A 22,207-nucleotide genomic window follows, 5' to 3' on the forward strand; every position below is an offset into this window, starting at 1 on the left:
TGGATTTCCTGACTCTGCCTGTAATACCAGCAGCTTGCCCCAGTCATTGTGCTAACCAAAAGTACACTTTTTTCCACAGTGCCTCTAGGTGACAGGTTTTTCTATTAAAAATCATTGCCCTAATCTCTCAGTTGGTTCCTTAGCGCCTCATCAGAGTTGAGTTTTTTGTTTTTTCTTTTTTTGAGACGGAGTCTTGCTCTTGTCACCCAGGCTGGAGTGCAGTGGTGCGATCTCAGCTTACTGCAACCTCTGCTGCCCGGGTTCAAGCTTCTCCTGCCTCAGCCTCCTGAGTAGCTGGGAATTACAGGTGCCCGCCACCACACCCAGCTAATTTTCGTACTTTTAGTAGAGACAGGGTTTTGCCCTGTTGGCCAGGCTGGTCTCAAACTCCTGACCTCAGGTGATCTGCCCGCCTCTGCCTCTCAAAGTGCTGGGATTACAGGTGTGAGCCAGAGTTGAGTTTTATCACTTGTTTTGTTAGTTTAATAGGTACAAAATGATACTTTAGTTGCCTTTGTGTTTCTTCCATGTTTGTTTCTAATGTTTATGTTCTCTTCATTGTTTTACTTAATGTATCTGTAATTATAATGCATTTCTTTGTTTTAATGTTTTTTGTCTGCATCTTGTTAAAGTTTAGCATCTTTTTTTCTGTTACATATATTTTGATGTTTTAGTTCAGCTTTTTCATTGTATCCTTTCTATATCTTTTTTTTTTTTTTTGAGGTGGAGTTTTGCTTTTGTCGCCCAGGCTGGAGTGCAATGGCGCCATCTCTGCTCACTGCAGCCTCCACCTCCCAGTTTCACGCGATTCTTCTGCCTCAGCCTCCCAGGTAGCTGGGGTTACAGGTGTGTGACACCACGCCCAGCTAATTTTTGTATTTTTAGTAGAGACGGGGTTTCACCATGATGTTGTCCAGGCTGGTCTCGAACTCCCGACCTCAGGTGATCCACCCACCTCAGTCTCCCAAAGTGCTGGGATTACAGGTATGAGTCACCACACCTGGCCTATATCTTTCTATTTTACATGTTTCTTGAAGGCATTTTTTGGTTTCATTTAATCATTTAAACATTAATACATTTAGAGAATGAAAATTTCTTACATTTAAAAACTTAAAAAAAGTTTGTCAGAAGGATTTAATAGCTATTAAACCTATTTTGATTGGTCTTTCATAAGGTATACTCCTCTCTTCAGAATTGGGAGGGTAGTGGCCATTTCTTAAAAATGCAGATTCTCAGGCCCCAGCTCAGACCTGCAGAATTGAACTTTTTCTGAATGGGGTCTAGGAGTCTGCATTTTCAGCTAGACCCTTTCCTCCCCTGATGATTCTTAAGTGTACAGTAGAATTTGAGAGCTAGTTTGTCCTTTTTTTTCTTCTTAAAATCTGTTTTCTTCCAATAATGTGTTGTGATGGACCCTGAATATTAAATATTCATTTAGTATTTGGAAACCATCCAACTTTTATTTTTACTAGTAATTAGCTTCAAACAAGTGAACATTTTTCAATTTTTGTTTGATTATAACATACAAAATTTTGGACACACTTTAGTGGAATAGAGGGAATACCTTCTGATATCTTCCTTTTTCCCATCAGTAAACCTTGACACTCTCAAACACATGGTCAATGTCCACTGTCTGCCAGGGACTCAGAGGTTCAGGAGGCAAAGTCCCCACCCAAAAAAGGCTGACACTTTTGTGGTGAATGTATCTGTACACCACTAACGAATGAGCTAATGGGCAGCTTTATATGAACATCCGGTAATAGGCACTCAGCTGAGAGGAGTTGGTCTAAGGAGTCAAGAAAGGTTTTACCAAAGAGAGGACATTCGAGTTGGGCTTTGAAGGCTGAGTACTTCATAAGGTGGATCAAGGCAGGGAATGGCAGTTCAGTCAGTGGGAGCAGCATGACCAGTGACTTAGGGTAAGAAAGAATTTGCTGGGCTTGAGCAATCATCAGTAGTTCTTTGTGGCCATTGCTTAGGATGTTTGTGGGAAAGTGGCAGTAGAAGATGAGGCTGGCAAGGTGGTATATGCAATTCCCATTAGAATTCTAGCAAGGCTTTATTGTTGATTTTTTTTGATTTGGATAAAATAATAAATTGTATACTGAAGAATAAATGTCTAGAGAAGACAATAAAGTTTTGGAAAAAACATTCTATAAAGCCACTGAACTTAAATCATTATGGGTTGGCATTGGAATAGACAAATAGTTGAATAGAACAGAAGTTTCGTAGATTCTAGAAGAAATGAAAATTTAATATATGACAGAATTAGTATTTCAGTTTAGTGCGAAAAGGATGTATTTTTAAGAGGTGATGCTGACACAACTGACCATACATTTAGAAGAAAGTAAAATCAGACCTTTCCTACACCACTTACAGAAGTAAATTCCAGATGAATATACAAGTTAAGTGTGAAAAATTATACAATTATCTTGCAGGAAAATCTTGGAGACTACATATTCACATTAGGGTTATGTTTTCAAATTTTTGGACTAAGACCTATAATAAGAAATGTATTTTCCACTGGGCACGGTGGCTCACGCCTGTAATCCCAGCACTTTGGGAGGCTGAGGCGGGTGGATCACCTGAGGTCGGGAGTTCGAGACCAGCCTGACCAATGCAGAGAAACCCTGCCTCTACTAAAAATACAAAATTAGCCGGGCGTGGTGGTGCATGCCTGTAATCCCAGCTACTCAGGACGCTGAGGCAGGTGAATTGCTTGAACCGCGGAGGTTGCTGTGAGCCAAGATCACACCATTGCACTCCAGCCTGGGCAACAAGAGCAAAACTTCGTCTCAAAAAACAAAAGAAAAAATATATATTTTCTACTGTGACCCAGAACATATGCATATATTACAAAGGAAACAAGTTTCACAGAAACATTGCTTACCTTTATTATGTGTGATGCCTTTATCATACATCCTATATCATAAAACAAATATTATCCATAACATTTATTTCATGACCCATAGTTTGAAAAACATTGATAGTTTCATGACCCACAGTTTGAAAAACACTGATAGAGGCAAGATGTTTGCAGCATTCTTTATCATGCCAATAGTCTATACATCTGTTTTATTTATTTCTGTTAATTTCCAGTAGTATAATTTGACATGCATTTCTGTTTTGTCTTTTCAGGTGCCATTTGGATTGTACTTTAGTGGCACGATGTACTCTGAGTGGAGGTCACTGCATTTGGTGATTCAGAATGATCAAGGCCATACCAGTGTGCTGCACAGCTATCCAGAGAGCGTTGGACGAGAGGTGGCAAATGCTGTAGTCCGTCCTCTTGGGCAGGTGTTAGGTACCCCTTCAGTGGCTGGTAGTGAGAGTTTGTTAAAAACTGACAAAGAAGTAAGTGTTTCTAAATTTCATTCTCTTATATGAAAATGTACATTTGTTCTTGAAGAATTTGTTTAAGTTAACTTTTTTGTTCTTTTTTCTTTGAAAAGAGCTGTAGTAGAATAACGTCAACTTTTTAATGGATTTCTCCCCAACGTAGTATGACTTCTCAATTTTGATCTTGTTTGAGTTGAGGGCTGGGACTCGGAGTTTGTGGAGGTTATAAGGAATGAGTTGTACTGTTTTGCTGCTGGGACTTTTTACTAGTTATGGTCAATTCTCCACTTGAGCTAAAGGCCAAGACAGAGACTTGAATGTCAAACCCTTTCCCCAAAGATCTAGGCTTAGTCTTCTGATTTCCATTTAGAGTGTGTTTGGAAGGCCTCATCCCTACCTCTGGATGGTCCCTGACTGAAGACTCATGTCGAGTTTTCAGGCTATGTGTATGCTGTGCTTAAGCTCTCCCCTGTCCTCATCCCTACCTACCCCTTCCTGGCTTCCAGGTTTAAGAGTGCTGCAGAGAAGCCAAGCCCTTCTGGCCTAAGCCTAGGTGATTGGAATTGGGATTGTGTTTGCTGTTTTTTTTTTTTTTGACACAGAGTCTTGCTTTGTCACTCATGCTGGTGTGCAGTGGCACCACGGCTCACTGCAGCCTCAGTCTCTCTGGGCTCAAATGATTCTTCCACCCCAGTGAGTCCCAAGTAGCTAGAACTACAGACACGTGCCACCACGCCAGGCTAATTTAAAAAATTTTTTTATAGAGATGATGTTCTTACTATGTTGCCCAGGCTGGGTGTTTACAGTTTCTAAAGATAGGGGCTCTTGGAATGGCTTGCCCTGAAGCTGGCCCTTTGTTCTTGGGTTCAGCGGCCCAGGCTGAAGTTAAAAAGTTGCCATTGGGAAGTCGTGAAGGGGCCCTGAGAATGGAGTGATAGAGGAGCTTGCTAGTATAAATTCTGGCTAAGATGCAGGATTAAAACTTTGTCCCTTGTGTTGAAGAAGCTCATGCAACCTTCAGACTTCACGTTTAGCAAAACCTGTACCCTATTTCTCAGACCCTTTTTTTGTTTGCTTTTTGGTTTCCTGTGAAGGAGAGATTAGACTTAGATATAAGACTAAAACTTGTAGCTCTAGGGGTAGGATCCTCCCTCAGCCATGGGTCTCTGAAGAGTAAAGGTCTTCCGTCTGAGGAACATTTTTCTCTCTTCAGAGGACCCTAGATTTATCCCTGAGGACTAGCACAGGCCCTAGTGTTTCTCCTCCTGGTGCGTTTGTGATCCCTTGTTGCCTTCTCCTGGGAAGAGATGGTACGTGAGTAGATAGAGGTGCTCTGATGCAGCCCTTGTTTTTCTCCTTTCTCACCCTTGAAAAGAGATGAGAATTCCTGTTTCCTCTAGAATTATACATTTTTTTTTTTGAGACGGAGTCTCGCTCTGTCGCCCAGGCTGGAGTGCAGTGGCACGACCTCGGCTCACTGCAACTTCTGCCTCCCGGGTTCAAGCGATTCTTCTGCCTCAGCCTCCTGAGTAGCTGGGACTACAGGCACATGCCACCATATCTGGCTAATTTTTGTATTTTTTAAATGTATTTTTATTTATTTATTAATTATTATTATTTTTGAGACGGAGTCTTGCTCTGTCACCCAGGCTGGAGTGCAGTGGCATGATCTTGGCTCACTGCAACCTCCACTTCCCGGGTTCACACCATTCTCCTGCCTCAGCCTCTTGAGTAGCTGGGACTACAGGCGCCCGCCACCACACCTGGCTAATTTTTTGTATTTTTAGTAGAGACAGAGTTTCACTATGTTAGCCAGGATGGTCTCAATCTCCTGACCTCGTGATCCGCCCGCCTTGGCCTCCCAAAGTGCTGGTATTACAGGCGTGAGCCACCGTGCCCGGCCTATTTATTTATTTTTTGGGACAGAGTCTCGCTCTTGTTGGCCAGGCTAGAGTGCAGTGGTGCGATCTTAGCTCACCACAACCTCTGCCTCCCAGGTTCAAGCGATTCTCCTGCCTCAGCCACCCGAGTAGCTGGGATTACAGGCATTTGCCATCATGCCTGGCTAATTTTGTATTTTTTTTTTTAGTAGAGACAAGGGTTTCTCTATGTTGGCCAGGCTGGTCTCGAACTCCCGACCTCAGGTGATCCGCCCACCTTGGCCTCCCAAAGTGCTGGGATTACAGGTGTGAGCCACTGCACCCGGCCAATTTTTGTATTTTTGGTAGAGACGGGGTTTTGCTATGTTGGCCAGGCTGGTCTCGAACTCCTGACCTCAGGTAATCCACAGTCCTTGGCCTCCCAAAGTGCTGGGATTACAGTTTTGAGCCACTACGCCTGGCCTAGAATTATAAAATTAAACAATTGTGTGAAGATGCCACCAAAGATATCTTCTTGGTTTTTCATCTGATAATTAGGGACCTGCAATGTCTTTTAGAATCTCTTCTCTTATGTGGCTAAATCTTGCTACACCCTGCTCCAAATTTGTCACAGCTTCACTGTGCTGTTATAGGCTTCTTTAACACTTATTGCAGTTAAACCATATATTTCCTACCCTTAACCTTTGTAGTTGCTTTTGAGCTTAACAAATTTAATACATATATTTATCTTGTTAGATTTAACTTTGGTTTTAAGCTGTTGAAGCCTTTTTGAATCCTGAATTTCTGTCCAACAAGTTGGCCATCCTTTTTAGCTTTGTGGTATCTACAGATGATCAGCATACACTGTTTTTCTTTTTTTTTTTCCCTAAGTTAGAATCTTGGCAGGGCCTTTGGCATGCCATTGAGCACCTTTTTCCAAAATGATCTTGGCACATTAATCTACTGTTAACTCTGTCATGTGGTGTCTTGACCAGTTGTAAATCTAGCCATTGTACCATCCTCTGGGCCATATGTCTCCATCTTGTCCACAAGGAGATCCTGGGTCTCTCTAGATTTCTTGCTAACACCCAGATACCCGTTTGCCGGAGAACTCTGTTAATAGTATGGAGAGAATAGCTTCAAATTTCTAGTTGGAAGACCAGGGTTCAAGTTTTCAGCTCCACCTTTTATAAACCAGTGACTTGTGCCAAATTGCTTAATCTTGCTAAGCTTCTGTTTTCTTATGTATAAAGTAAGGATAGTTTACCCTGTCTACACGGAGTTATTGTGATGGCTAGATGATATTTATGAAAGTGCTTTGTAAATTGCCCTCTAAATAGTAACCCTATTAATAAAGGAATGAAGCTCATTTGGCATGGCTTGATCTTATTGAGCAGGCTGGGTCTTGGTGATCATGCTTCTCTTTTGTGAGTGTTCACTGACTGCTTAGTAATTTGTCTCAAAGTTTTGTCTGGAATTCACTTAAACTTTCCAGTTTACAATGTCTGGAATACAGTTTCCTCCCTTTTTTGCAAATTGGGGTTTCTCATAGACGGAGACATATAGCTCAGATGATGGTAGAATGGCTGGATTTATAATTGGTTAAGATACCACATGACAGAATAGTATTAGACTAATGTGCCAAAGTCATTTTGGAAAAAGTGGTCCAGTGGCACCTTCTAGTTGGAAGACCAGGATTCAAGTTTTCAGCTCCACCTTTTATAAACCAGTGACTTGGGCCAGATTACTTAATCTCTACAATTACGACTGCAGGCAGCCTAGTGGTTCAGCAGTCTCTTAGGCAAGTTCTCTCAGTCCTTAGGATGTGATTCAGCTAGGTCAGGAGGCTGGGACTCATTCAGTGCAGCTAAATGCCTTGTTAAGATCTTGCCCAGCTTCAGTCCTTTCTCACCTGTGTTTGTTCTTCATTTTAAGTATTATTATTATTATTATTTTTGGCAGAGAAAACAGTTGTAAAATAAGAGTCAAACAGTTGATCTTTCTTCCTGTTGTTTGTGCATTTGCATAATCTGGAGATGGAATGTGACTGACTTTATATGATTTTCTAAATGCTACACGTACTCAAACATTAAGTGAAGAAAAAACTCTAAAATGTTCTGTTTTGCATCTCTAATCTATGGAAATTTGAAATGACTTGTATTTACTTTTTAGTTCACAGAGCAAATAATAATAATATCTAAAGGGTAAAAACCAGCATAGGCTTGATATTCAAAAATAAGTAATTTATTTTCTTCTTAAATCTTTTGCTTGGGAAATTGTATGTTTGATATGTGAAAAATGCATTATCTAAAATAAATCTGATATTTACATTGAGATGAATATACTGTCAATTTAGAGGTTTTTGGCAATAAAAGAGATTGACATTTTAAATCAGTCTACTGAGATAGGCATGTGTAATAATTCTATATGGATATTTTCTTTTGTCTAGGTAAAATGGACCATGGAAGTCATTTGCTATGGACTGACCCTTCCATTGGATGGAGAGACTGTAAAATATTGCGTCGATGTATATACAGACTGGATTATGGCTTTAGTGTTGCCGAAAGATTCTATTCCATTGCCAGTTATTAAAGAGCCTAATCAATATGTTCAAACTATACTAAAACACCTGCAAAATCTTTTTGTACCAAGGTAAGCTATACCTGTCTATCTGGCCCATTATCAGAGTCCTAGTAAAATATTCATAAATGTTACTGTAGTATAGGAGCTGATTTCATTGTTAGTCCTCTGAACAGTGACTTCATGTGTTCAATTAAAGATTGTATTAATGTGAATGTTAGGAGAGATGGGCTTATGTAATGTTTACTAGGAGTTTTTAACAGGTATGTGTTCTTTAAAGGTTTTTGGCTTTGCTTCTAAAATCTCATACCTGTTAGATATTAAAATACTATAACATCTTTCCCTTCTACTCAAAAAATATATACTTTTGCCTATCACAATTCTTGTCTCCATTTAGGCTAAACACAACTAAGGGAGACGCATCTACCTTAATAGGCATCTTTCCTATGAGAGAATGAAGACACTTGAAATGATTATGGGCAAATTGGTAGTAAGCCAAAAGATTCCTCTTGATAGTTTGTTTCTGATTTTTTTTTCCATCTTCTTAGGCAAGGGCCTTAAATATCATAATATAGGATACCTTCAAGGAGCAGTAGAACATGTTTCCTTTTGGTAAAGTTCTGGTTAGAGCTTTTGGTCTGTCATACAGTGAGGGACTTTGAAAACTAGCTCTGTAAGTTTTTAACTTTCTAAATATAGAAGGAAGATTACTTTGGAAAATCTGAATTAAAAAGGAGAAGTCTCCAGAACTCTGGTCTGTAGGCTCAGGTGTAAACAGCATACCATGCATGAAATGCCTGGTGTAGTCTGGCCCCTAACTAGACTAGCTGTTCTTAATTCTGCATGAGTGCTGCTCTGTAGTCAGACTCATAAGTCAGACATTCCTCTAAGACCTCTTAAAGATCTTTCCCATCATGATGTCTTTGTGTCTTCTTCCTCTTCCTTCTCTCCATCACCACATCTCATTCTTGTTGGTTCTTTAATTCTGCCTTGTGAGGAGAAGTCCTGCCTAACCACTCAGGCCCACAGCGATCACACCTTCTCTGAACCTATATGATACTTTCTGTATCACTCTTGTATCTTTCTCTGTTTTGTTGCTTATCTTTTAAAATGTGTGCCTCCTTTCCCCATCTAACCAACTTGAAGGCAGGAACTCTGTTGTCTCTATTTTAGGCTTCCACAGTATCTGGTGCAATACTGGTATTTTAATACTTAGCACTTATCTTAGGTGTCAATTAAAGGCATGTTGTTTGTATTTATTGATTTCACATGGAATTAAAAACAGGAAATGGGCCGGGTGCAGTGGCTCACGCCTGTAATCCCAGCACGTTTGGAGGCTGAGGCGGGTGGATCACCTGAGGTCAGGAGTTCCAGACCAGCCTGGCCAACATGGTGAAACCCTGTCTCTACTAAAAATACAAAACTTAGCCGGGTGTGGTGGCATGTGCTTATAATCCCAGCTACATGGGAGGCTGAGGCAGGAGAATCGCTTGAACCTGGGAGGCGGAGGCTGCAGTGAGCCGAGATTGCACCACTGCACTCAGCCTGGGCGACAGAGCAAGACTCTGTCTCTAACAAAACAAAACAAAACAAAAAAAACAGGAAACGGTTGGGAGTACTTAGAATATTGTTTATAAGCAGGTTCTTCTAAAATGGTGTAATAGTTTTAATACTTTCTTGCCATTTAGGAGCCTACTGGGCTTTTTCTTCGTGCCTGGGATAGTCTCATGAGTAGTATTGTCACTGTGTCTCTTTCCTCTTTGTAAGCCTACTACCTCTCAGTGCTCAGTTAATTTGTATTGATGAAAAAAAATTAATAGCATTTGAGTTAATTAGGCTTGTGCCTTTACTTTTCTCTTTTGAGAAACATGACTACCTTATAAATGGTTTTGCTATTTGGTAATTACCTTGTTTTCTCAAAAGTATGTGTGCATAAGTGTTAGTAAATTCTGCGAGGGTACTCAACTGAGAATTAGAGTTCTCTTCCTGGCTAATGTTTTAGGAAAATTAGCTGAATATTTTCAATGCTAAGTATTGGTGTTATGATCTCATCTCCCATTATTTGAAGTTTTAGTTGTTTATTTGATTCTGATAGTTCACAAAACTGTCATCTGAGTTTACTTAATTAGTTGTTTTTATAAAAACTGACATTCAAAATGGAGGGAACTGCCTTTACCATTTTGCTAGAGATTATGTCAGAATGAATGTAACATTTCTCTTTTGCCCATCAGTTTGATTTTTTTTTTCATGATTGAGTGAAGAGTAAATCATCTTTTAAAGTTGGTTAAGGTTTTAATTGCTCACATATACTATACTGTACTTTAAAAAAACATTATTGTTCTGAAGCAGGGTTAACAAAGAGTCAGCATTTTAGGCTTTGCGGGTCATATAGTGTTATAATTAGTTCTGCTGGTGTGGCATGAAAGCAGCCATAGACAATATGTAAATGAATGATCATTACTGTGTTCTAATACAACTTCATTTACAATATAGATAGTAGGCCAGATTTGTAAACTATTTACAATAAAAGATAGCAGGCCAGATTTGACCCATTGGCCAGCATTCACCACCACTGTTCTAAAGCAGTTTTTCTGAAGATCACAAGTTACATTTTAAAAAGTAACTTGATATTTTTGAAAGGGAACTCTCTGGTGTTGAGCTCTTCTGTTTTTTTTTAATGTAAAGATTACCTTGTTTCTTTTAGCTTTAGAACTTTGGACCCTGCCTCTGAATTTAGGCCTTCTGAATGAGGAGGAGCCTCAGTACCTTAGGAAGAGGTATTTCCTTTCCTGTCATTGGGCAAATACCTGGAAATGGTAGGTAGACCTAAGTTACCATGTAGGAGGCATGCACTCTTGGAAGAGTGTCAGTCCCAGGGCCATTAGTGGTATTTTTATTTCTTATTCTGGGCTTCCTCTTATATTACTTGATGAGGTTTGGGGCTATGATATAGTTTTTTATTCTTCTTCAAGTAAGCCAGAGCAATAGACACAAGCTTGAGCCTTAGGGCTTTACATGGACTAGATCCACCTTTACTAGATCCACCTTTAGCTGAATGTGGAACGTCTCTCCGCTCCTGGAGGTGCTTGGTCTTCCTAGGCAATTTTCTCATCATTTTGCTTTAGGTCTGACTTCTTTAGGGAAAACTTAGTGGTGTCATTTGCTTGCAACTCTAGGGTAAGTGTCTCGTTTTATGCATCATAGCCCAGAATCTGAGAATCTCTATTCTAAGGTTGGGTTGACAGTTCTAAGGGAACTCACTTCATTTTCTGGAATTTCTTGAGGAAACTCCCCAGTCTGATTCAGATATGTTTCTGTCAGTTCTTTGTGACAAATGGCAATATGTAGAAACTTGGCCTCAAGAATTTTTCAGTCATATTAGATACTTCTCTTGGGATTCCCATAAAAGATCTGGAGGCCAGCTTACCACTTGCTAATACAGTGGGTTTCCTACTATTCTCAAAATTCTCAGTGGTCTACTTTGGAAAGTGAGGGTAAGGGCTGGGGCCTGGACCTCTATCTTCATCTTCAATCCTAGCCAAAATACTTTGATCTGTTTTATAGATCATTCTTCTTTATAAGATTTCCCTTGGAAAAAATGATCCTGCAGCGAGTTTTAAAACTGTTGTTCCAGGGTATCCTGGGAACCTTGGAGCCTCCATCTTTGGCTAAGTGTCTTTTTCTAAAATTAGAGCAGCAGTAGCAGGTATTTATTTCTGAAGCAATGCCTGCATGCCTCATTAATTTTGGGGACCTATTAGGCTATTCCGTCTGGCCTGTAGGCCCTTCTCTAACAGACCTTAGCTTCAGAAGGACTATGAGCACTGTAAAATCACATGCAGAATTCTTGCAAATATGTGTTTAAAAAAATTAAAAAAGAATACCAAGGCCATTCTGCTTCAATGTGAGCAGCAAGGGTGGCGGTGGGTATTTACTTGTTCATTCAACAAAAACCTATTGAGTGTCTGCTATTATGTGTTAGGCACATGTTAGACATAGAAAATCCAGAAGTGAAGTTTATGTTCTAGTATTCCCGCCTTCCTCCCAGAAGCTTTCCAGTTCTCATAGGAGTGGTAGGTTTAGATCCCAGAGTGCTTAGCTTTATGATGAGTAAGAAGTAGCTTTAAACTGAAGACGGTATGCCTAGCCCTCTTTGCTGATAATATTAGGGAGCTTCATTGGACCACTGCTCACTACATCCATAAGTCACCTGTCCTGAAGCTGTTGCTGTCTCTCCTCCAGGCTTGTCAGTGATATCTGTCTGTCTTCTTCAGACAGGAACAGGGTTCCAGTCAGATTCGACTATGCTTACAGGTCCTGAGAGCCATTCAGAAACTGGCTCGTGAGTCATCTCTCATGGCCCGAGAAACCTGGGAAGTCTTACTGTTGTTTCTTCTGCAGATTAATGACATACTTCTGGCCCCACCAACTGTTCAAGGTTTGTTTATTTATTTTTTTTCTAATTTATTTCTGAGCTCCAAATACAGTTCATCTTTAAACTCAGTGAGCGATAGACTCACTGGGGATTTAAATTTTGGCATGACGGTTTACAAACAAAGGTTAACAGTTCTTAGAATGGAAACCCTCAGGCACAATATAACTTTAGCACTAATGAAGTTATTTTACCTTCAGTAATGATTTTGCTAATGTAGGGAGGGACTCAGTGAATTATGCGTGTTTGATAATGATGGGAGCAGTAGCTTGTTTAATAGGATAGGCCAGGCACAGTGGCTCACGCCTATAATTCCAGCACTTTGGGAGGCCAAGGCAGGTGTATCACCTGAGGTCAGGAGTTCGAGACCAGCCTGGCCAACATGGTAAAGCCTCGTCTCCACTAAAAATATCAAAATCAGCCAGGTGTGGTGGTGGGCGCCTGTAATCCCAGCTACTTGGGAGGCTGAGACAGGAGAATCACTTGAACCCGGGAGGCAGAGGTTGCAGTGAGCCAAGATCATGCCGTTGCACTCCAGCCTGGGCAATAAGAGCAAAACTCTGTCTCAAAAAAAAAAAAAAAAAAAGTTAGGATAGAGCCTATATAAGAAACAACTGGCCGGGCATGGTGGCTCACACCTGTAATCCCAGCAGTTTGAGAGGCCGAGGCAGGCAGATCACCTGAGGTCAGGAGTTTGAGACCAGCCTGGCCAACATGGCGAAACCCCATCTCTTCTAAAAGTAGAAAAATTAGCCAGGCGTGGTGGCACACACCTATAATTCCGGCTACTCACGGGGCTGAGGCGGGAGAATCACTTGAACCTGGGAGGCGGAGGTTGTAGTGAGCCGAGATCGCGAGCTGAGGTCGCACCACTGCTCTCCAGCCTGGGCGACAAGAGCAAGACTCCGTCTCAAAAAAAAAAAGAAAAGAAACAACTAACCAATTAAATTAGAGCCTATAGGTAATGTATTACAAAGTAGTTATCAAAGTAGAGTCTGAAAACTTGATAGTGACAGAAGATATTTTACTCAGCAAATGAAACCTCCAAAGTCTTTTAACTGTTCTATTTGGAAGTGTGCCAGTTTGCCATTCATTAGCTAGCCATTAAATGCCTCCAGTTTTATAAGACTTTACAGTGTATTTCAGAATCCCTGCTTTGTATATAGCACAGTGTATATAAACTATAAGTTGATCATCTAGTTCCAAGTTCTCTTGTTGCTTATTCATTGGTGTACTCTGTTGACTAACACATGCGAGTGTGCTTGTGTTCTCACACAGATGCAGTGTTCAGGGAAATATCTGAAAGGAAGCATGGAATTTCAGTGTGGGAAGGGATGCGATGATAGTAATACTCTGTCTGATATTGACAATAGCTGGACAATCATTGATTCATCACCTCTCTGCTACTTACTCCCCATGCCAGGGATCTCAACAGCATGAGGCAGACAATTCATCCCCCTCTTGGGCTCTTTGTTGTTGAAACTTTGGTTTTGCTCATTTGAAACACACATTCTTATAACTTTTCCTGTGAGTCCCAACTTTCCCTTCTAGAGCTATGCGGTGTAAAGACCACTGCTGTTTTTCCACCTGGCTCCAGGGCTTAGAACGGGGGAACAGCCCCATTTTCATGGTTAAGGCTCTGTCCTTCCCAACACCAGTCCTTTTGCTCCATTATTTGTCTCTCTGTCTCTCTCCCTTGAAGGGTGGCTTTCAAATACTTGGAGCACTGTATGGCAAAGTTTGGAGGTAAAAAGACATGGGTGTTTGTTGTGAGTCCTTCACTTACTGGCTGCATGAAGTTGGAGAAGTTACTTAAACTTTCTGAATCTAAGTTTTCTCATCTTCAAAATGGGTATAATTAGGAGTTGATATTAGGTATTACAGATACCTATCCTGCAGAATTAATGTGAGGATTATATGAGGTCATTTGTATGAACTATTTGGCATAGAAACTGACGCATAGTAGTCAGTCATCATAGGCAGTCATCCTTTTCCTTCTCCCCTGTGTCCCTCTGTCCCCCCTTGCTGGAGGATTAAGGCCTTCAATAAGAAATGAATAGGGCAACTTGAAATCTTTCAAAGGAAAAATTTTTTGATGTGTCTGTGATTTTGGGTACAGAAACTCCTAAGAATTGCTTCTCATTTTTACTATTAAATGATTATTTGAAAGTCAAAACTTAATATTGCACTTATTTTAATTTTTTGACCAGTTCTCCCAAATCAGTGTCTTAAAGATTCTGCTTTAAAAATAAGTTTGCCAAAGATGTGTTTTCTTTTCATTGGTAAGGTGGCATTGCTGAGAATCTAGCAGAGAAGTTGATTGGTGTTCTCTTTGAGGTGTGGTTACTAGCTTGTACTCGGTGCTTCCCAACACCTCCTTATTGGAAAACAGCCAAGGAGATGGTGGCTAACTGGAGGCATCACCCAGCAGTGGTGGAGCAGTGGAGCAAGGTCATTTGTGCACTCACTTCCAGGTAGGTTATTGTCATTGCCCTGCCTTCCTTCACCTGTCTGACCTTAGGCAGCTTTCTGGCATTCATGGAATACATTATAACAAAGGCTGGGTCTGTTATTACTGTACTTTAGATACAGAATTGAGCTACTTTTTAAACATAGATATAACAGTTTGGCTAGTGCCTGTTTAAAACCTTTCAGAATAATCAAGTATTCTTGAGAAACAGATAAATTTTATACCCTACTTCCCCCACAAAAAAATTCCACTCTTATTTTGATCATTAAAATATGCATAATCATTATTTTAAAGAAACAAACCATAGAAAGGTATAATAGAAAAGTTCTGAAATCCCACCATGTATATTTATATATAATTTTACAGGAATGGGACCATACTATGCATGCTACTTTATAACCAAAGTAGGCAGTTTTTTAATAATAATAATTTTACCTTTTTGCCATTTATATATACTATCACTGTTTTATAAGTACACTCTTAGGTTCTTTTTTTCAGACTTATTTTTTCATTTCAATCCTGATTTTAATATGCAAGCATACCTTGTTTTATTGCCCTTCACTGTATTGAGCTTCACGGATACCATGTTTTTTTTTTTTTTTCAAATTGAAGGGTTGTGGCAACCCTGCATCAAGCGAGTCTGTCGGTGCCATTTTTCCAACAGCGTGTGCTCAGTTTGTGCCTCTGTCATATGTTGGTAATTCTTGCGTATTTCAAACTTTTACAGTTTTATCTGTTATGGTGACCTGTGATCAGTGATCTTTAATATTACCATTGTAATTGTTTTAGAGTGCCATGTACTACACCTATATAAAATAGTGAACTTAATTGATAATGTTGTTTGTGTTCTGACAGCTCCACTGACCAGCTGTTTCCCGTCTCTTTCCCACTCTTGAGACACAATGATACTGAAATAAGGCCAATTAGTAACTCTATAATGGCCTCAAAGTGTTCGAGTGAAAGGAATAGTTGGATGTCTCTCACTTTAAATCAAAAGCTGGAAATGATTAAGTTTAATTAGGAAGGTGTGTTGAAAGCCGAAATAGGCTGAAAGCTAGGCCTCTTGCACCAAATGGTTAGCCAAGGTGTGAATGCAAAGGAAAAGTTCTTGAAGGAAATTAAACATGCTATACCACTGAACACAGGAATGATAAGAAAGCAAAACAGGCTTATTTATGATATGGAGAAAGTTTGAGTGGCCTAGATAGGAGATCAAACCAGTCACAACATTTTCTTAAGCCAAAGCGTGATCCAGCGCAAGGCCTAACTGTCTTCAGTTCTATGAAGGCTGTGAGAGGTGAGGAAGCTGTAGAAGAAAGCTTAGGAACAGGCCGAGGTTGGTTCATGAGGTTTAAGGAAAGAAGCCGTGTCTATAACGTGAAAGTGCAAGCTGAAGCAGCAAGTGTGATGGAGAAGCTGCAGCAAGTGATCCAGATGATCTAGCTAAGATCATTGATGAAGGTGGCTTCACTAAACAACACATTTTCAGTGTGCATTAAACAGTCTTGTATTGGAAGAAGACACCATCTAGGACTTCTATAGCTAGAGAGGAGAAGTCAGTGCCTGGCAAGCTGAAGCCAGTGCTCATTTACCATTTGGAATATCCTAGGGCCCTTAAGAATGATGTTAAATTTGCACTCGCCTTGGCAGCTCATATACTAAGAATGATGTTAAATTTATTCTGGCTGTGTGCAGTGGCTCACGCCTGTAATCCCAGCACTTTGGGAGTACGAGGTGGGCAGATTAGTTGAGCTCAGGAGTTTGAGACCACCCTGGGCAACTTGGCAAAACCCCGTCGCTACAAAAAATAGCCAGGTGTGGTGGCTTGTGCCTGTAGAACCCGTCTCCCAGGTTCCAGTGATTCTTGTGCCTTAGCCTCCCGAGTAGCTGCGATTACAGAGGTGTGCCAACATGTCCTGCTAGTTTTTGTATTTTTAGTAGAGGTGGGGGTTTCACCATGTTGGCCAGTCTGGTCTCCAACTCCTGGTCTCAAAACAATCCACCCATCTCAGCCTCCCAAAGTGCTTGGATTGCAGGCATGAGCCACTGTGCCCGGCCTGACTTTCAAATCTTATTTAAGAAATATAGCTGACCATTGAACAACATGTATTTGAACTGTGTGGGTCCACTTACATGTAGATTTTTCTCAATTAAAAATAGTGGAAAATTTTTTTTGAGATTTGAGACAATTTGAAAAAATGTGCAAATGAACCGTGTAGCCTAGAAATATTGAAAAAATTAAGGAAAAATTAGGTATGTCATAGGCATAAAATATACGTACATGCTAGTCTTGTATCGTTTACTACCATAAAATATACACAAATGTATTATACTAAATTAAAATTTATTAAAACTTATGCATACAAATGCTTATAGACTACACATGATACCATTTGCAGTAATCTAAACAATAGGTAAAGAAATGTAAACAAACATAAAAGCTGCAGTATTAAATCATAATTGCATAAAATTAACTGTGTTACATACTATACTACTGTAATAATTTTGTAACCACTTCCTGTTGCTATTGCAATGAGCTCAAGTGTTGTGAATATTCACTTAAAACTACATGTGACACTAATCATCTCTGCTTGAGCAGTTAATCTCTCCAGTAAATAGTGTATCTCAGTAAAAAGTGATGTCTCAGTTTTCATTTGTTTTTTGTCATATTTAATTTACAATACTGTAAACCTGGAATAAATAATACCATGGGACCCATAGGAAGTGCCACTAGTGGTGCTGGAAGTGCTCCCAAGAAGCAGAGAAAACTCATGACATTACAAGAAAAAGTTTAATTGCTCGATACGTTCTGTCGTTTGAGGTCTGCAGCTGTGGTCACCTGCCATTTCAGGCAGACAATTGACTTTGTAAACAGATGACATAAACTTATGGTATCAATAAACACAGTACAGTGCTGTAAATGTAAATGTGTTTTCTCTTTTATATGATTTTTTTTTTGTTTTGGTCACCTAGTCTGGAGTGCAGTGGTGCGATCTCAGCTCACTGCAACCTCTGCCTCACTGCAGCCTCTGCCTCCCATGCTCAGGTGATTCTCGTGCCTCAGCCTCCACAGTAGCTGGGATTACAGGCGTGAGTCACCATGCCCAGCTAATTTTTTAGTATTTTTAGTAGAGTCAGGGATTCTCCACGTTGGCCAGGCTGGTCTCTAACTCCAGGCCTCATGTGAGCTGCCCCACCTCTGCCTTCCAAAGTGCTGGGATTACAGGCATGAGCCACTGCGCCTGGCCCTTTTTTATGATTTTTTTAAAAGAGGGGGTCTTGCTGTGTTGCCCAGGCTAGAGTATAATGGCTATTCACAGGTGTGATCATAGTGCACTACACCCTTAACCTCCTGGGCTCAAGCTGTTTAGATTGGTGCAAAAGTAAGTGCGGCTTTTGCCATATTCTAATTACTTTTGTACCAACACAATATCTTCTGCTTCAGGCCTTCCAAGTGTCTGGGACTATGGGTGTGCTGCTGCATCTGATTTTCCTTATGATTTTCTTAATAACATTTTATTAACTTTCTTTGTTGTAAGAATACCATATATAATACACATACAAAATATGTGTTAATTGTTTGTTATTGGTAAGGCTTCTGATTAGAAGTAGGCTATTAGTAGTTAATTTTGGGGGAGTCAAACATTATACATAGATTTTTCAACTGTTTGAGGGGCCAGCACCGCTAGTCCCTACATTGTTCAGGGGTCAACTGTACGTTTTGTAAGGTTATAGCTACCATATCAACATTAACAGGAGTTTGGAAGAAGTTGTTTCCAACCCTAATGAATGACTCTGAGGGGTTCAAAGCTTCAGTGGAAGAAGTCACTGCAGATGAGGTGGAGAAGTAGCAAGAGAACTACAAATTAGAAGTATAGCCCAAAGAGATGACTAATTGCTGCAATGTCATGATAAAACTAATGGTGAGGAGTCTTACGGATGAGCAAAGAGTTTCCTGAGGTGGAATCTACTCCTGGTATAGATGCCATGAACATTGTTGAAATGACAGCAAAGTATTTAGAATATTACATAAGCTTAATTGGTAAAGTAATGGCAGAGTTTGAGAGGATTGACTCCGATTTTGAAAGAAGTTCTACTATGGGTAAAATGCTATGAAATGGCATTGCATGCCACAGGTAAATTTTTTGTGAAAAGAAGAGTCAGTCCATGTGGCACACCTCATTGTTGTCTTATTTTTAAAAACTGCCACTGCCACCCCAACCTTCAGCAGTCACCATCCTGATCAGTCTGTAGCCATCAATGAGGCAATACTCTCCACCAGTGAAAAGATGACTCTAGATGACGCAAACAAATGGAAAAACATTCCATGTTCATGGATTAGAAGAATCAATATCATTAAAATGGCCATACTGCCCATAGCCATCTACAGATTCAACACTATTCCTATCAAACTACCAGTGCCATTTTTTCACATAACTCGGAAAAAACCTATTCTAAAATTCATATTGCAACCAAAAAAGAGCTCTAATAGCCAAAGCAAATCCTAAGCAAAAAGAACAAAGCTGGAGGCATCACATTACCTACCTTGAAACTATACTAGAGGGCTACAGTCACCAAAACAGCATGGTACTGGTACAGAAACAGATATATAAACTAATGGAACAGAATAGAGAACCCGGAAGTAAAGCTGCATAACTACAGCCATCTGATTTTTGACAGAATCAATAAAAACAAGCAATGGGGAAAGGACTCTCTACTCAATAAATAGTGCAGGGATAGCTGGCTAACCATATGCAGAAGAATGAGACTGGACTCCTACCTTTCACCATACGTAAAAATTAACTCAAGATGGATTAAAGATTTAAATGTAATACCTCAAACTATAAGAATACTAGAAGAAAACCTAGGAAGCACTATTATGGACATTTGCCTTGGGAAGGAATTTATGACTCAGTCCTCAAAAGTAATTGCAACAAAAACAATCGACAAGTGGTACCTAATTAAACTAAAGAGTTTCTGCACAGTAAAAGAAACTGTCAACAGAGTAAACGGAAAACCTACAGAATGGGAGAAAATATTCACAAATTATACATCTGACAGAGTTCTAATATCCAGAATCTATAAGGAACTTTATTGAACGAGCAAAAAACAACCCCATTAAAAAACAGGCAAAAGACATGAACAGACACTTATCAAAAGAAGACATATAAGTGGCCAAGAAACATGAAAAAATGCTCCACATTACTAATCATCAAACAAATGTAAATCAAAACCACAATGAGATACCATCTCACACCAGGCAGAATGGGTATTATTAAAAAGTCAAAAAAACAGTAGATGCTGGCAAGACTGCAGGGAAAAGGGAATGCTTATACTCTGCTGGTGGGAATGTAAATTAGTTCCAGCTACTGCGGAAAGCAGTTGGGAGATTTCTCAAAGAACTTAAAATACGACTGCCATTCAACCCAGCTATCCCATTGCTGGGTATATATCCAAAAGAAAACAAATTGTTCTACCAAAAAGACACATGCACTTTTATATATTGCAGCACGATTCACAATAGCAAAGACATGGAATCAGCCTAGATGCCTGTCAGTGGTAGACTGGCTAAAGAAAATGTGGCACATATGCACCATGGAATACTATGCAGCCATGAAAAAGAATTAATTGTGTCCTTTGCAGCAACATGGATGCAGCTTGAGGCCATTATCCTAAGTGAATTAACACAGGAACAGAAAACCAAGTATCACATGTTCTTATAAGTGGGAGCTAAACATTGGACATAAAACTCATGGACATAAAGATGACAACATTAGAAACTGAGGACTGCTGGTGGGGGAAGAGGAGCGGTGTTGAAAAGCCCAGATGATGGGATCATTTGTACCCCAAGCGTGAGCATCATGCAGTATACCCAGATAACCTGCACATGTACCTCCTGAATCTAAAATTAAAGTTGGAAAATTTTAAAAAGGGAAAGGATTATGACTTGCTGAAGGCACAGATAATTATTAGCATCTTTCAGCAGTAAAATATTAATATTTTTAAATTAAGGATGTGCATTGATTTTTAAAGATATAATCTTATTGCATACTTAATCGACTACAGTATAGTCCAAACATAACTTTTACATGCATTGAGAAACCAAAAAAAGTGCATGGCTTGCTTTTTGCAATGTTTGTTTTATTAAGGTAGTGTGAAACTGAACCTGCAAGATCTCCAGGTTATACCTGTATAACTCTAGATATAGATAAGGGTTCTTTAAAAAATATGATACACTTATCACACCTAAAAAAGTTGACAATTCTTTAATATCTGTTAGCCAGTCAGTGTTCAAATTTCCAGGTACAGTTGGCCCTCTGTGGGTTCTGTATCCATGGACACAGCCAATCAGAGATCAAAAATATTTGGCAAAAAATTTCACAAAATTCCAAAGAGTAAAAATTGAATTTGCCTTCTACTGAGTACTGCATCGAATCTGTGCAAATGAAGGGATGTGTATGCATTGTATTAGGTATTATAAGTAATCTTGAGACGATTTAAAGTATATAGGAAGATGTGTGTAGGTTATATGCAAATACTAAATTATTTTATGTAAGGGGACTTGAGCATCCATGGATTTTGGCATCTGAGGGGTGTCCTGCGTCAATCCCCCATAATTCTGAAGGACAACTGTATAGGTTTCTGCTTTTTTCTTTCTTTTTTTTTTGACAGGGCTTCTTACTCTGTCACCCAGGCTGGAATGCAGTGGTGCAATCACAGCTTACTGCAGCCTTAATCTCCTAGGCTCAAGTGATCCTCCTGCCTCAGCTGCCTGAGTAGCTGGGACTGCAGGCATGCACCACCATGCTTGGTTAATTTTTATATTTTTGGTCAAGATGAGGTTCCTGCATGTTGTCCAGGCTGGCCTTGAACTCCTGGGCTCAAGCAGTCCTCCTGCCTTGGCCTCCCGAAGTTCTGGTATTACAGGCCTGAGCCACCATGCCTGGCCTAGGTTTCTGCTTTATTTTTCTTTGCAATTTTTTTGTTGAAGAAACTGGATTGTCTTATAGAGTGTTTCACATTTTGGATTTGTCCACATTGTTAATTACCATATTCCTCTGCCCCGCTGTATTTCCTATAAACTGGTAGTTAGATCTAGAGACTTGATCTCATTCAGGTTTGATAGGGGGCAAAGAGAGGGGGTGACAGGAGCAAAAACTTTATAGGTAGTGTTATGTATCAGAAGGTAGACTTCTCTTTTTCTGAGTTAATAAAATGTTTAGATCTTTATTATTATTTAAACTAAAAAATGAAGCTTTGGAATATTTTGTCAATTCTAGTATATCACAGAGAACATGAATATTATGAATCTAGCCATGAGCGGTGGCTCACACCTGTAATCCCAGCACTTTGGGAGGCTGAGGCAGGATGATTGCTTTAAAAAAAATTAAGAATCTGTTTTTAAGTAATGCTTTTATCTTGATTATAATAACAGTACATGCTTGTAATAGAAAATTTGGAAAATGTAGGGACAGATACCTGTCACTCAGAGCCAACCCATGTTAACATTTTAATGTATTTTTTCCA

At 39.8% G+C, this 22,207-nt stretch overlaps 1 protein-coding gene across 6 annotated transcripts in view; it reads left to right on the forward strand.

The window, feature by feature from the left end:
* RALGAPB (Ral GTPase activating protein non-catalytic subunit beta) overlaps nucleotides 1–22,207 on the forward strand; it is a 103,108-nt gene that overhangs the window by 13,646 nt on the left and 67,255 nt on the right. For 3 of the 6 annotated variants that reach the window (XM_063720512.1, XM_054541783.2, XM_024238835.3), the window contains exons 1-5: nucleotides 891–984; nucleotides 3,139–3,354; nucleotides 7,648–7,850; nucleotides 12,053–12,216; nucleotides 14,498–14,684. In XM_063720512.1, coding sequence (XP_063576582.1) covers nucleotides 904–984; nucleotides 3,139–3,354; nucleotides 7,648–7,850; nucleotides 12,053–12,216; nucleotides 14,498–14,684 — 851 coding nt within the window. In that variant the 5' untranslated portion in view covers nucleotides 891–903. Of the gene's footprint in view, nucleotides 1–728; nucleotides 985–3,138; nucleotides 3,355–7,647; nucleotides 7,851–12,052; nucleotides 12,217–14,497; nucleotides 14,685–22,207 lie in introns of those variants that run through there. The other 3 variants (XM_024238832.3, XM_024238831.3, XM_054541784.2) reach the window with 2 other exon arrangements.

The sequence above is a fragment of the Pongo abelii genome, chromosome 21 (genome assembly GCF_028885655.2).
Source record: "Pongo abelii isolate AG06213 chromosome 21, NHGRI_mPonAbe1-v2.0_pri, whole genome shotgun sequence".
Taxonomy (NCBI): domain Eukaryota; kingdom Metazoa; phylum Chordata; class Mammalia; order Primates; family Hominidae; genus Pongo; species Pongo abelii.